This window comes from Lissotriton helveticus, chromosome 6 (genome assembly GCF_964261635.1).
Source record: "Lissotriton helveticus chromosome 6, aLisHel1.1, whole genome shotgun sequence".
In the NCBI taxonomy this organism is placed as follows: domain Eukaryota; kingdom Metazoa; phylum Chordata; class Amphibia; order Caudata; family Salamandridae; genus Lissotriton; species Lissotriton helveticus.
Genome location: NC_136067.1, coordinates 772,593,538 through 772,606,908, shown reverse-complemented (window position 1 = coordinate 772,606,908; position 13,371 = coordinate 772,593,538). Strand labels below are relative to the sequence as shown.

General features: G+C 49.2%; 1 protein-coding gene across 1 annotated transcript in view; it reads right to left on the bottom strand.

The window, feature by feature from the left end:
• The window catches only part of MDN1 (midasin AAA ATPase 1), a 2,221,312-nt gene that overhangs the window by 365,629 nt on the left and 1,842,312 nt on the right, over positions 1-13,371 (bottom strand). Inside the window, exon 83 of the mRNA XM_078648266.1 lies at positions 2,274-2,435. Within this exon, the coding sequence (XP_078504392.1) occupies positions 2,274-2,435 (162 nt within the window). The remainder of the gene's footprint in view (positions 1-2,273; positions 2,436-13,371) is intronic.

Below are 13,371 nucleotides of genomic sequence, written 5' to 3'. Positions count from 1 at the left end.
TAAACTCGACCAAGTGCTTTGGGGTTTGAGAAGCCCCAGCCCCGAGCAGCTCCTGCACCGAAGATCAGCCCTCCAGCATCCACGAGATCTGCGTGGGGCCCTTCTGCCTGTTTGCTGCTCGACGCGTTGTCTGGTCACTTGCCGGCTGGCTAGTGGCCTCCTAGACGACGAACTTTGAAATCTTCACTGCTGGTCTGGTTGCTCCAGACTGGCCCTTGCTCCCTTCCAAAAGAGGAGCACCCCGGACCCTCCTGGTCCACTCCAGACGCCGTTTCCACTCACTGCGTGGGTTGCCTTTGCCAAGGCCTGTTGACTCCAAATCCGGATCCGAAACCGCCGACAGCGAGAGCCTGCGTGGGACAGCTCGTGCCTCCATCCTGGTCGTCGAAGACACCTCCTGGTCCATGCGGCTGCAGAGACAAGCGTCCACTCTTCACCTGATCGCGACGACAGCACCTGGTTCCTTCCTGGTTCCACACCGGTCACTGGCTAGTGACTTTGAACACTGTCCCCTCTGCTTTCAGGTCCTCTTCTTCCTCGATCCACCCATGGATCGCACCGGACATCTTCCTCCTGGTCGCCTGCAGCATCTTTTCTTCCAGGCTCCATAGACTTCAACGCAGAAACCCGACACGACTTCGCACCTATGCACCCGCAGCCCGTGGTTGAGGTAACAAGAGCATTTCAGTGCTCAAGGGTAGCTTGACTCTCCTAGTGTCAAGATTCACAGTCGTTTTAGTCCTAACCAGTCAGGATTGTCCGTACTCACCTTTTTCTTGAACTGTACTGTCCATAGACGTTGTTACGCATCTCGCGTGTGAGTTCAAACTCTGCACATGCGTCCCGTGGGCCTCCTTTACTTACCTGAGGTTAGGATAGTGTAGTCCCAGCGAACCTCCAGCCTCTGGACAGCTCCATTCCTTCTATCGTTCTACCTATACCATTTACTTAGTATATGGTTTGTCGTGCCCCTAGAGCACCATTGTAATTTTGTGCAACTTGTCGTATTTTTCCTAAGAGATTGTCATGTGCTTAGCCCTCTGATCTCATAAAGAGTTCAGAGGTGTTTGTTATTGATAAATATACTGTTTATTTTCATAACAACCTGTGTTTCATCTGGTATTCAAGGGGTTATATGTGGTAAAACAGCTGGCTTCACATGCCAAAAGAGTTTAGCCTAAGACTGCTTTGTCCATGCTACCATTAGGATAGCTGGTCTATAAGGTTGACTTACAACCAATCACCATAAGGGTTGTTTGGACTGATACAAGGTGATCACTAGAACTAGTGAGCATCATATATCAGGCCAACTTCTCACAAAGCCGACCTTGAGAGACACGCTGAGAGTAGTTTCATCCAGCGCTCCGGCCGCGATTTCGGCTTCAAATGGTGGCACGACTCACAATCAGTGGTGCCGTGATCTTCCCCTAAACACCACATACAAATAAGGTGAGGGTCCGTCGCCGACGTAAGTCGCCCACACGACGTGCAAGTCTTGAAGCCCAAAGGCATTCGCACACTGTCCACCAAAAATAGTCACAATGACGAACAAAAAAGGGCCCCAAAACAGGCACGAGAAAAGACCATATCCGCGGAGCACGCGGAAAAGGAAAAAACTGACGTAGGCGCGCCGGGTTGGGGCTTATGTGACCTTGCTGACGTCATGTACGCGGACGACGCCTGGGTGGAGTCGCGTGGTATCACCCCGCCTCCGGCACGCAGGGATGCTGTGGCAAAAAGTTTCCGGATCCATTCTCACACCTCGGGATAATTCTACGTGAAGGAATCTGCGGCTAGTAGTCTCTAACAGATATAGGCATATATTATTGTCCCTTGTTACAATTAGTTCACTACATACCTCAGATGGTTAAAGGTTGCAAAACAGAATAGCAACAATAAACTGCTGAAATTAGGCTAGACCACAATACATGCAAGTAGAAAGATTGGCTTGGACATCTCCGCTTTTCTCAAACAAACAGAAATGTGTGAATTTGAAACCTAATTTGCCAGAGCTACTTACTTTCTGGGCAACCTCTGTAAATAAATCTGCTGTATGAATCAAAAATAGATTTGTAGTTCTTTTACTTCTTACAATAATGAACTAACTACATACCCCCTTAGTGGAGCTGGTTCCAAAACATGTCAAATGATAGGAGGTTGAACAACCCTAGGTCACAATACACTCAAGCATGAAGTTTGGCTCTTTTATTGTCCCCTTTTTCAAATAAACAGAAATATGTGAATTGTAGATGTAATTTTCCAACAATACATACCTTCTGGGCAAGCTCTGTAAATAAATGAGCCAAGACAGTAAGCAACTTCCCAGTGCCCCTGTGGGTTCCCAAAGAAACTGTGAGGTAAAAGAGTAGCAGATCCAAGTAGGTGGACAGCATGGGTATTAAACGCACCATTAGGCCACAACTCTGGTTTAAGATCTGTAGGATAACAAAACAAGTGTTATAACAGCAGTACAGGAAATATGCACACTTTTATTAAGACTAACATCGTGGTAACTAGCTCCAACTGTCTGGTTAAAAGTCTATGATCCAATGCAAACTCTACAATTTGCAAAACCAAAAGGTTTAAGACCACAAAAGTGTATTTCTTCAAATTGTTTTGACTCAATTTGTAGCTCACATTTAATCACAATTAGGAGGAAGAGTCCCACAATGTGGTTTATCAATAGTTTGCAATTGCAGTCGCCAATCACTGAACAGCTACAGGCATCTGAAAAGGAGGTGGCAAGTGATTCCCTGCTGAACGATTGTCCCCTCTGCATACTTGCCATGATGCCTTCCCAAATGTACAAGTCACTTACCTTCGGTAATGATGTATCTGATAGAGACCATTCTAGTCACAGATTCCTTCACGTAGAATTGTCCCCAGGCGTCAGACTGGATCCAGAAAAATTCCTGTTTCTAATTCTAAAGGGAAGGAAGCACTTGTTGTACGCGGATCTGATGTTAACGTGCTGATGATAGTTTCACGGGTATGTATGGTGAAGTGGCATCAGCATTTACAAGGGGATAGAATGTGAGAACGGCATTCTAATATGTTTTGATTTCTTGTTGTAGGTATGCCTCTTGATTAGGAGAGAAGTATCGGAGTTATTGGTGTGCTGAAATTACACGGATCTTCCCCTGACCAGTCTTGCAGGTATTAGTTAGTCCTAGCGAGATAATGTGAGAGTAGCATATGTGGATAACTAGTGTTAACCATATATTCTTTTGTTGCAGGTCTCCCGCTCCCCGCTGTTCCTTCCCTAATTCCTATTTTCCCTCACCTGACTGCCTTACTACTCTGTGTTGTATTATCCAGAGTTGGGGAAGTCTGGAGGTGGACCCCTTTGTGTATCATCCGGAACCTAAGGAGTGGACGTGAAGTTTACACGGGGTGGGTGGGGGCGGGTGCCTCACGTGACTCCGCCCAGGCGTTGTTCGCGTATGTGACGTCAGCGAGGTCACAAGTCCCAGCGCGCCTATGTCAGTTTTCTTCTGAGAATTGTTTCCGCGCCACAACGCAGAGCCATCAGACAAAACTGTGGGAGTATGGAAAGAGTTCGAAAGACCAGAAAAATTGGAAAAATAAAGAAATGGTGACAACACCACTATAAGGAGCAGTGGCAACACTGCAGTACCCAAAGGCAGGGAAAAAAAAAAGAAATAACAGAGCACAGCCCTGAGCAGCCACCCTGCCAAAACGTATACAGCCCCTTTTGGAGACAAAGAACACATGTTAAAATGTCATGACAACATGTAACAGGACTACAACCCCAACCAAGAATAATGAAGGGGAACCAGTCCAAGACAAACAAGGAAATACAACCTCCAAGACAGCCCCACCACAGAGCGTGACAACCCCCAAAGGAACAAAGGGCAGAGGCACAGCCAGATGACCCCAACCTAGAGGATAGTAGAGGGACCAGAACCCTTAGTAACAAAGGGGGAAGGGAGGGAGGGAGAGATTGAAGGTATGCCCCAATCCTGGAGCAACCAGAGCAGAAAGGCACAGAAGCACCTATAAACCCATCCTCCAATGTGCCAAAAGAGGACGAAAAAACAATAAAGAGTGAAAGAATGCCCTCACAGAAGACATAGCCACCCCCCGGGAGGCGAGCGCAGAAGACCAAGCCAAGGTCCTCGCAGAACGGGGAGGAAGGGCGGGCCGTGAAGGAATCTGCGGCTAGAATCGTCTCTGCCAGATACATTGTTACCGAAGGTAAGTAACTCGTACATCTGATAGAGACTTCTAGCCGCTGATTCCTTCACGTAGCATAGATACCCAAGCCATACCCAGGGGGACGGAGGGTCTGAGAGAGGACCTCCCCATTCCAGGCGGAGTCAGACCCTGACAGGGGACAGAAAGCACTCCCAGGGAGTGCGTCCCCACGACAATCGGCGGCCCCGCCGCCACCAAACAGGAGAAGGAAGGCCATCAGCAAAGAAACCAACAGCCAATGTACCCTGATCCTCCGCCGGAAACCCCGGGCACAGGCAGGATGAAAGGAGACTAGGAGCTATTGTACCAGGGACCTCCATCGGGAACCCAAGCATAGACAGTACAAAAATTAGGCCAACACTCGATGTACCAGGAACAATCACCGGAAGACCCAGGTACGGGCCATACAAAAAGAGGCCAACAGCCGAAGCCCCGGGCCTTCATCGGAGGCCCCCGGCACAGGCAAACTAAGAGAGTGAAGGTCAGCAGCCCATGTATCAGGGACCTCCACCGGAACACTCAGGTACAGGCATCACGAAAAGAGACCAGTAGCCAATGTATCAGGCCCCTCCAAAGGAAGACCCCCCCCCCCCGCCCAGGAAACAAGAAGAGGGCAAGTAGGACGAACAAAGTTGCCAACACAGGAGATAACCCTTCTGGACACCAGACAGGGGACCAGGCCAACAGCAAACCAGAGGCAGAATGCCACCAGACTTAAACCAGGCCAAGAACAAACCAGAGGCAGGGTGCTGCCAAACAGAGGACCAGACCAACAGCAAAACAAAGGCAGAACACCGCCCCACGTCGTAGCAGTCTAAGAAGCGCACCGGCGGCATACAGCAACACCAAGACAGGAAAGGAACACGCAAGGGGAAAGCCACCCTTCCCAGCATAAGACAGGCTATCCAATAGCTACAAATACCCCTCGTAGAGTAGGACACGGTCCAAGTAGTATTGGAACCACTCTTAGGGAAGAAATCCTGGATTAAAGAACAAAGTAGAAACCACAGAAGGCTTAGTATGCAGCCAAAAAGAACACTCTCGCCAACGGGGGCTGAACCCCAACTAAAGAGGGAGGCCAACACAGGGCCCGGAGTGCACAGTATCTCTCACAGAAAGTGTAACGTGCACCCCACACCAGATTCCGGGAGCTGTGGGATAACACCTCCCACGAATACTCGAAGGATCAACCAAGCACCCACTGAGGAGGAAGAGGAGGACAAAGCCCCACCAGAAGACACCGGATGGTTGAGTCCGCCAGAGTATTAAATCAGCAGGGCCCGTCAAAGGGGAGGTCGACCAGACACCCCCTAAGAGTTTCCGGAAAAACATCATCGCGTAGCCAAGCATGGCAACGGAGAACCACAGCACGGCCAGTAGCATCGGTGACATCCAAAGCAGCACGAAGAATGAATGCGGTCAACTCTTTACCAGTCAACATAAGGGCACCCTCATGAGAGACACAAGAAAGAAGGGACTCCATTGAACCCCACAGGGTAGAAGTAGCCTTCGCCAACATACACAAAGTGTTAAGTGCTCTGAAGGCAGCACTGGAAGAAGCGAAGACATTACGCCCCCATGAATCTAAACACCAGGCCTCGCGAGACGGAGAGAACACCACCAAAGGCTAACATGGCAGAGCGTCTTGAGTAGAAGGGTAGAAAGAAAGACAGACCGGGTCATGCGGAGCAGGCCGATGGCGTTGCAGAAGCGCTTGAGGCACCAGATCACGCATGGCCGGGTGCCTCCAGGCCCCCATAAGAGAATCATGGAGTGACGCCTCAAAAGGAAGGAACCATCCCCGGCCACCAGAGCTCTGGTGGAGAACCCCCAAGAGATGGTCCGTAGAAAATGGAGTGACAGGTTCATCCATTCCCAGAATACCAACAGCCGTGGAAACAGCCCTCAGAAGGGCCCCACGGAGGGGAAAGCAATTCCTTCATGTGAGAGGATCGCAGACTTAGCAGCACTTCCCCGACTCCAGGGGGGGCGGGCAGCCCCGACCTAGTAGAGAATCCACGGAGGAAGGAGGGATCCGCAGGGCCACAGAAGGAGAAAATGTTGGTGGAGAAGCCAGCCACGAGCCTAGGAAAGAAAGGTTTGAGGATATTGGCCGTGAGGACAGCGAAGAGCCTCCTCTAGAAGATGCACGTGAAGAGGCAACAACACGCCACCTTACCTCCGGGAAGGAGCACATCGATAGATGATAGGGCGAATCCAGAGCCTGGCGCCGGCACGGCTCTGTGGAGGCAGTCAGCGGCGCCTGATCGGCATCATATGGCGCCGGAGGCTCCACCCGGGGCGTCAGCTCGGCCCCAGACAGAGCAATCGTCCACGCTGAGCAGCGAGGAGGTCCCGGGAAGGCACTCCAAAACCCCGCCTCGATGCGTGACTCCACCGGAGCCAGGATGGGAGGGTCCTGGTGCCGAACCAGTGCCAGCTAGACCGCTGGTGAGGCAGCCACTTGATCAAAGGGCCGAGGTGGACCCAGAGGCAAGCCCGGGGTCCCGGTGATCACCTGTGACACCACAAGGAGCCCTGTACTGATTTGCGGCGAAACAGGGACGGTAGGCGCTGAAGAGGGGAGCCCCGAAGGACTACACCCCAATGGCGCCACTCTCCCACGACCTGGAGCCGAGATCTTCGGTGCCGGGGCCGGAGCCGCCGGCGACTCCGCGGAAGTCCCCGCACGAGGCAAGGGATCCGCGGACGTCTCAGGAGGTGGAGAAAGGGCCAAAGAAGCCTGTAGAGCCACAGCGTAGGCTATCGTTTGGGCCCTAGTCGCCTCCGCGCCGGGAAATGGCAGATAGGGAGGAAGCAGGCGGGGGCACATGTCCCGGAGGGAACAGGCACCCACCACGAAAGGAGAACAAGGCCTCGGAAATAAACTGAAGGACCTACTAGCCCGTGAGCCACACCCTCGGGCCGAGGCGAAAGACTGTGACGCAGACTAAACCAGTGGTTCCTTACTTCCGAGGCAGGGGACGGGCGCAGAGAGGACACCGACCTGGATAAGCGCACCAACAGCAACTTCATCCGGCGCTCCTGCCGCAACTGCCGCTGGAGGTGCCGGCCTGCGTCGCAGCTCTCCGAGTCCATCGCTGACATTGGACGCGCACAAGAGGGACACGTCCCGAAGCCTGAAGGCAGTTGCACACTGTTCCCAACTGTGAAAAAAGGGATAGAAGGCCTGAAAACAGGCCAGAGCTCATCCGGATCTGTGTTGCACGCAGAAAGAGAAAAAACTGACGTAGGTGCGCCGGAGTGGGACTTATGTGACCTCGTTGACGTCAAGTACACAGACAACGTCTGGGCGGAGTCATGTGATGCCGTCCCCCTGGTGCGCAGGGATGCTGCCCAAAATATTTTTCAGATTCAGTCTGATGCCTGGAGTTAATTCTAGGTGAAGGAATCTGCGGCTAGTAGTCTCTATCAGATAAGAAAGAATATTGTGAGAAGTTGGCCTGGTATATGATGTCCACTATTCTAGTGGGCACCTTGCACCAGTCCAAACAACCCTTATGGTGATGGTTGTAAAGTTAACCTTATAGACCAGCTATCCTAGTGGTAGCATGGACAAAGCAGTCTTATGCTAAAACTTCAGAGAGCATGTGAAGCCAGCTGTTTTACCAATAATAGTCCCTTGAATATCAAATGAAAGGACACCACACATGGTATATATCAAATATATATGTATTTTTTACTAACACAACCCCTCTGCACTCTTTATGAGGTCAGAGTTCGAGATACAGCACAAGTTACTCAATAAGCATACTATAAGTCGCACAAATACAATTCTGCTCTAGGGGCCTCACAAACCATATACTAAGTAAGTGGTATAAGAACCACTCCAGGAAAGGTGAATAGGCCTAGGGCCTAGAGAATTGCTGGGGCTACACTGGACAACCAAAGGTTAGGAAGTAGGAGTCCCACAGGATGCATGTGCCGTGTCTAAACACACAGGCGGGTTACCATAGAGTTTCAATGGGAATGTAAAAGTTACAAAGTAGTAGATTTCGGACAATTCCGGATGGACTACGGGAAAACCCTGTTAAACTAGGACACTTGGAGGGGCGTGGTTTGGACGCCGAGGAGAGATGGGGGCTCCGTAATGCTCTCTGCCCGTGCGTAGCTTTTACAACGGTCTAGGAGCAAGTGTTTTCACCCCAATACCGCCGCAAAACGAAGATTCGGCAACCGGAGTGATAGAGGAATAGAAAGAGAGCATGCCCGAGGAAATCTGAGCCAGGGAAGTGGAGTTTTGGCTGTTTAAAGATTCCACCCGGCAACTGAAGCGAATCGGGGCAGACGGAGGACCGCATGGTCACACAGGTCGTCGGCGGACGCTATGTAAATCCCGAACACGGCACCCGGACAGATCACTGAGGGCTCCGGTGGAGGACCGGGTCTGGAATGGCTCCGCGAAGGGAAGCGTGAGTACTGCACCCGCTTTGGGGATAGAACGTGTGAAGTGAAGTAAGCGCTGCTAGCGCTTACACAAGATGGCGGCCTCATTCATTTGTGTGACGGCGCATCGCTCTTTACCGTAAGGAGACCGGCTCAGGCGCTATCGTTACCAGCGCGCATTAGGGAAGGAAGATAAGCAGACAACCGACCCATTGGACTGGCAGGGACTAAGGACTGTGGTTTTTTTGGCAAATTTTGACGGATTCTGGAATTTAAATCATGATGGGTCTGAAGGTGAGACAGGAATATGCCCTCGAATACCGATAGGACACTGTTGCAATAATTGTGACCGCAGGAGCTTGTACAATGCAGGACAATACAGGACCCATGTGCTGGATGAATGTCTTGGAGATGAAGTATTGAAGTTTTTGGTCTGCGAAGGTGCCCTGTACTGTTTCATGTGTCTGCAAAGGGAAAGTCTGTGTATGCCTGACTAAGTTCTGGGGCTAAAACCTGTCACGCAGTTAACCCTCCTAGGCCTCCATTGAAGGTTTAAGCAGCATCTGATCTCCCTATTATCTCTACCAGTACAAAAGTAATATGCACGTGGTGACTTCAGAAATGCCGTCGCTGCTTTCCAGACATCTGAAATGCGCGTACCACCACATGGTGTCTGAACAAGGGCAGGAAGCAAACGGAAAGAACAACTGTCTTATCGGAACCTAGGTGGCCCCGGCTGGCTGCTGTGCGGCTACTGGTGCCGGGCTAGGAAAAGGTACTGAAACACCAGCACCTAAGCGAACTCCATAAGGACTTCCACACCGCTTAAGAAGTCTGCACCATAACCAGCCATGGCAGAGAATAAAGAGCTCATGAAAAGCTTGAAGAGGCTCAAATATGACCAATCGAATCCGAATTCGCCCAACAAAGGGGGGAAGAGCAACCCTGACCCGATCGACCTGATACTTAGTAGACTGGATGAAGTAAGGGATCTGGCGAAGGCGACCAAAGAAGAAGTGGCCGCAATCAGACAGGATAACCGCGACACCAATGCAAAACTGCTGGAGGCGGAGTCAAGAATCAGCAAACTCGAGGATATGGAGGTCAAGTCGTGTGATGCCATCAAGCGTCTGTGCATAGCTGCGGATCAAACGACTCGTAAACTCGCGGAATTGGAAGACAGGAACAGAAGGGGGAACCTACGTATTTTTGGGGTTCCGGAAGGTTCGGAAGATCAACATGGGAACTGCGTGGCCTTCTTAGAGTCCTGGTTCACCCAAGCTACTAACTTGACTTTCCACCATCCGTTGGAATTCGACAGGGCGCACAGAGTGCCGGGCAGGATCAATAAGAATCAAAAAGGCCCTAGAGCTATCGTGTGCAAGCCGTTACGCTACCAACACGTTGAACAAATTCTAGATTTCTTGCGAAAAAATAACCACATCCTGTGGAAGTCTGCTAAAATTTACATCTCGCAGGATTTTAGTAAAGAGACGGTAGATGTAAGAAAAGCGTTCTTGGCACTTCGTCCACTGTTGAAGAAAAGGGGCTTTCAGTATGGTTTTATGGGCCCTGCCAGGTACCGTGTGATTATCCAAGGCTCGCCACACATCTTTTCGGATCCCCTGAAATTGAAGCGGATGCTAGATGGCCCTGAAGACCTGGAGATGGAAACGAGCAAACCTGAAGGTTCAGGAGAACAGGCTTCGGCCTCAGGCTATAAGTGACCGATCCATGCTGGCGCTTTCTCAGCAGCTTTTACATGTGTCCCCTTGCATTGGTTGGAGGGGTTTTGATAGCATTGATCTCTGCTTCAAGCCCTCATGCATCTGAGTGGTTTTGCTTCAATGTCTGCAATCGTTAATATGTTATAGATAATGTATATGTCTTTATTATTGCCTACTAGCGTCACGAATGTTAGGTAGTGTACACCTGACTACAAGTTAGTATGCTTACCAGTTCTACTTGGAAGGGCTACGATAGTTAATGTTGTTATTGGTGTCTTCATAAATCTGCCCTGTGCTCAGCAGATACCCTGCTACTCCTGCTTCTTGTTCACTCCTTGCTCAGGGGGCTTCTATATGTCGGTTCCGCTAATGTGCTTTCCCAAGGTTGCCTTAGTTATCAGTAGACAACTGATTTAGTGTAAGAATTTACTTGTTCCAAACTTACCTGAAATGTATACGCACGGGGAGGTTACGCAGTAGTCTCTCTTCAGTCACCATGCCTACTACATACAGGTGGGGTGGGTGGTGGGTTGAAGGGGTTAGGGGTTGGGATGTGTGTTCTGTATTTTTTGCTTTTTCTTCTTTGTGCTTGCATGTTCATCATTGCTTTGCTGCTTGGTGGTGAGGAAGGTTGGAGGCTCTACTGTCATGTCTACGTACACACGGGGCTTTTCGCTCTTTTTGAAATATCGATACCATGTGAGATGTGTATTAGTACCATGAGGATGGGACCTTTTGATGTCACTTAGTACAATTAATACTCCGTTGGGCGTATGTAATGTAGACAAAATGAAGATATTATCCTTTAATGTTAAAGGGCTGAATCAACCTGTTAAGAGACAAAAGGTTTTAGATTATGTACGGAGGTTGAAAGGTGACATTGTTTTACTTCAGGAGACCAAACTGGAATCTAAACAATTCCACCACCTGAGAAATAAGTTCTTTAACGAGGTTGTGGGGGCAGAGGCTGTAAACAAAAAGAGTGGAGTCTTGATACTTGTGGCTAGGAAAGCTAAGGTGGAGATTCTGTCTTTCGAAGCAAGTGAAGATGGGAGATGGGTCACAGCCAAACTGAGTAAGGATAATACAGAATTCTATGTCACGAACGTATATGCACCTAATACTAGCGACCTTAAATTTTGGGAGACCCTGAATAAACAGATTGAAAATATAACGGATGATGCTGTCCACGTACTGGCCGGGGACTTCAACCTCCCAATGGATGTAATATTGGACAGAGATTCCCACTGTCCCTTCAAAACAAACAAATCACACAAAGCTTTCCTTAATTTGTGTCAACGCTTTCACTTAGTAGATGCGTGGAGGCTTCAAAATCCCACAGGGAGAGATTACACTTTTCACTCTGCACCACATGATTCATACTCTAGAATAGATTACATCCTCATTACGCAAAACGGAGTTCCCAGAATTGAATCCACTACCATAGAGCCGCGAGTGATATCTGACCATTCGTGCATTTCCTTATCCATAGCTAATGCTAAAACCTCCTCTCGCCAAACGTCTTGGCGCCTAAATGATGAAGTTTTAAACAATGACCAACATAGGGCCACAATACAAGCTGCGATCTCCTCTTATCTGCAGGACAACAAGATGGGGGACACATCTGACCTCACTAGATGGGAGGCACTGAAAAGTACTATAAGGGGGGTGTGTATTAAGATCAGGTCAGCGATGAACAAAAATTATAATGAGGAACTGGAGTCCTTAGAGAGTGAAATTGCAAACCTAGAGAGTAAACATCTGAAGGATAGGGACGAGATGTCTTTACATGACTTGGCAAATAAAAAATACGAATACAATAAGCTAGTCAGCGAGAGGGCGGGTGTTTGGCTGGATAGAACAAAGATTTAAGATTTGTGAATCTAATAAAGCTGGCAAGAGTCTTGCCTCGTACTTGAAGTTTAAAGTACAGAAGAATTCGATCAATGTCATTAAAGACACCTTAGGTTCCTTACACTCGGACCCTGACAAAATAACGGAGGTGTTTAAAGATTTCTATGAAGATCTTTATGCAAAGAACGAAATGGTAGAGGAGGACAAGATTAAGAGTTACTTAGATAACTGTGAACTTCCACGACTCTCTGCTGAAGACCAAGTAAGTCTTAATGGCCCGGTTAGTGCTCTAGAAATAGGGAATGCAATTAAAAATCTGAAAGTGGGGAAGGCACCAGGCCCGGATGGCTTCACGGCCTTCCCCTCCCTACTGGTAGAGCCCCTTCTACATCTATTCCATGAAATAAGTAGATCAGGTGAGGTCAGAGGCACACTGGCAGAAGCGATTATTGCTGTACTCCCCAAAGGTGGGAAAGACCCGTCCCTCCCAAAAAATTATAGGCCAATTTCACTGATTAATATAGACTGTAAAATCCTGGCTATGATACTGTCCGCCCGCCTCCAGAAGGTCCTCCCCCAGCTAATCCATCCCTCTCAAGCAGGCTTCCTTAAAAATAGGTTGTCCAGTGACAACACGAGGGTTCTGGCACACGTACTAGAAAAGGCAAAACTACTAGGCACACCCACAGCAGCGATAACACTTGATGCTGAGAAAGCCTTTGACAAGGTTGATTGGTCCTTCCTTAAAGCAGTCCTTCACAAGTTTAACTTAGGGGAAACTTTCTCAAAACTAGTAATGTCCCTATATTGCTGTCCCTCAGCGAGAGTTAGAGCTGGTGGCTCTTTCTCTTCTGCCTTCTGTCTGAAGCAGGGAACAAGACAAGGATGTCCCCTGTCTCCCTCACTTTTCTTATTGGCAATCGAACCATTTTTACATCATATAAGGGAGGATCCAAAAATTGCGGGCATTACATTTGGGGACTGTACCGTTAAATTAACTGCGTATGCAGATGATGTACTAGTTATGTCTGAGAGAGCTGAGGAGGCAATACCTGCGCTTATGGCTGACATTGAGGAGTTTTCCAGAGTGTCTGGGTACAAACTTAACAAGGACAAAACAGAGGTCAAACTCCTGAACAATATTGGTGGTAAAGGAATTGTTGGG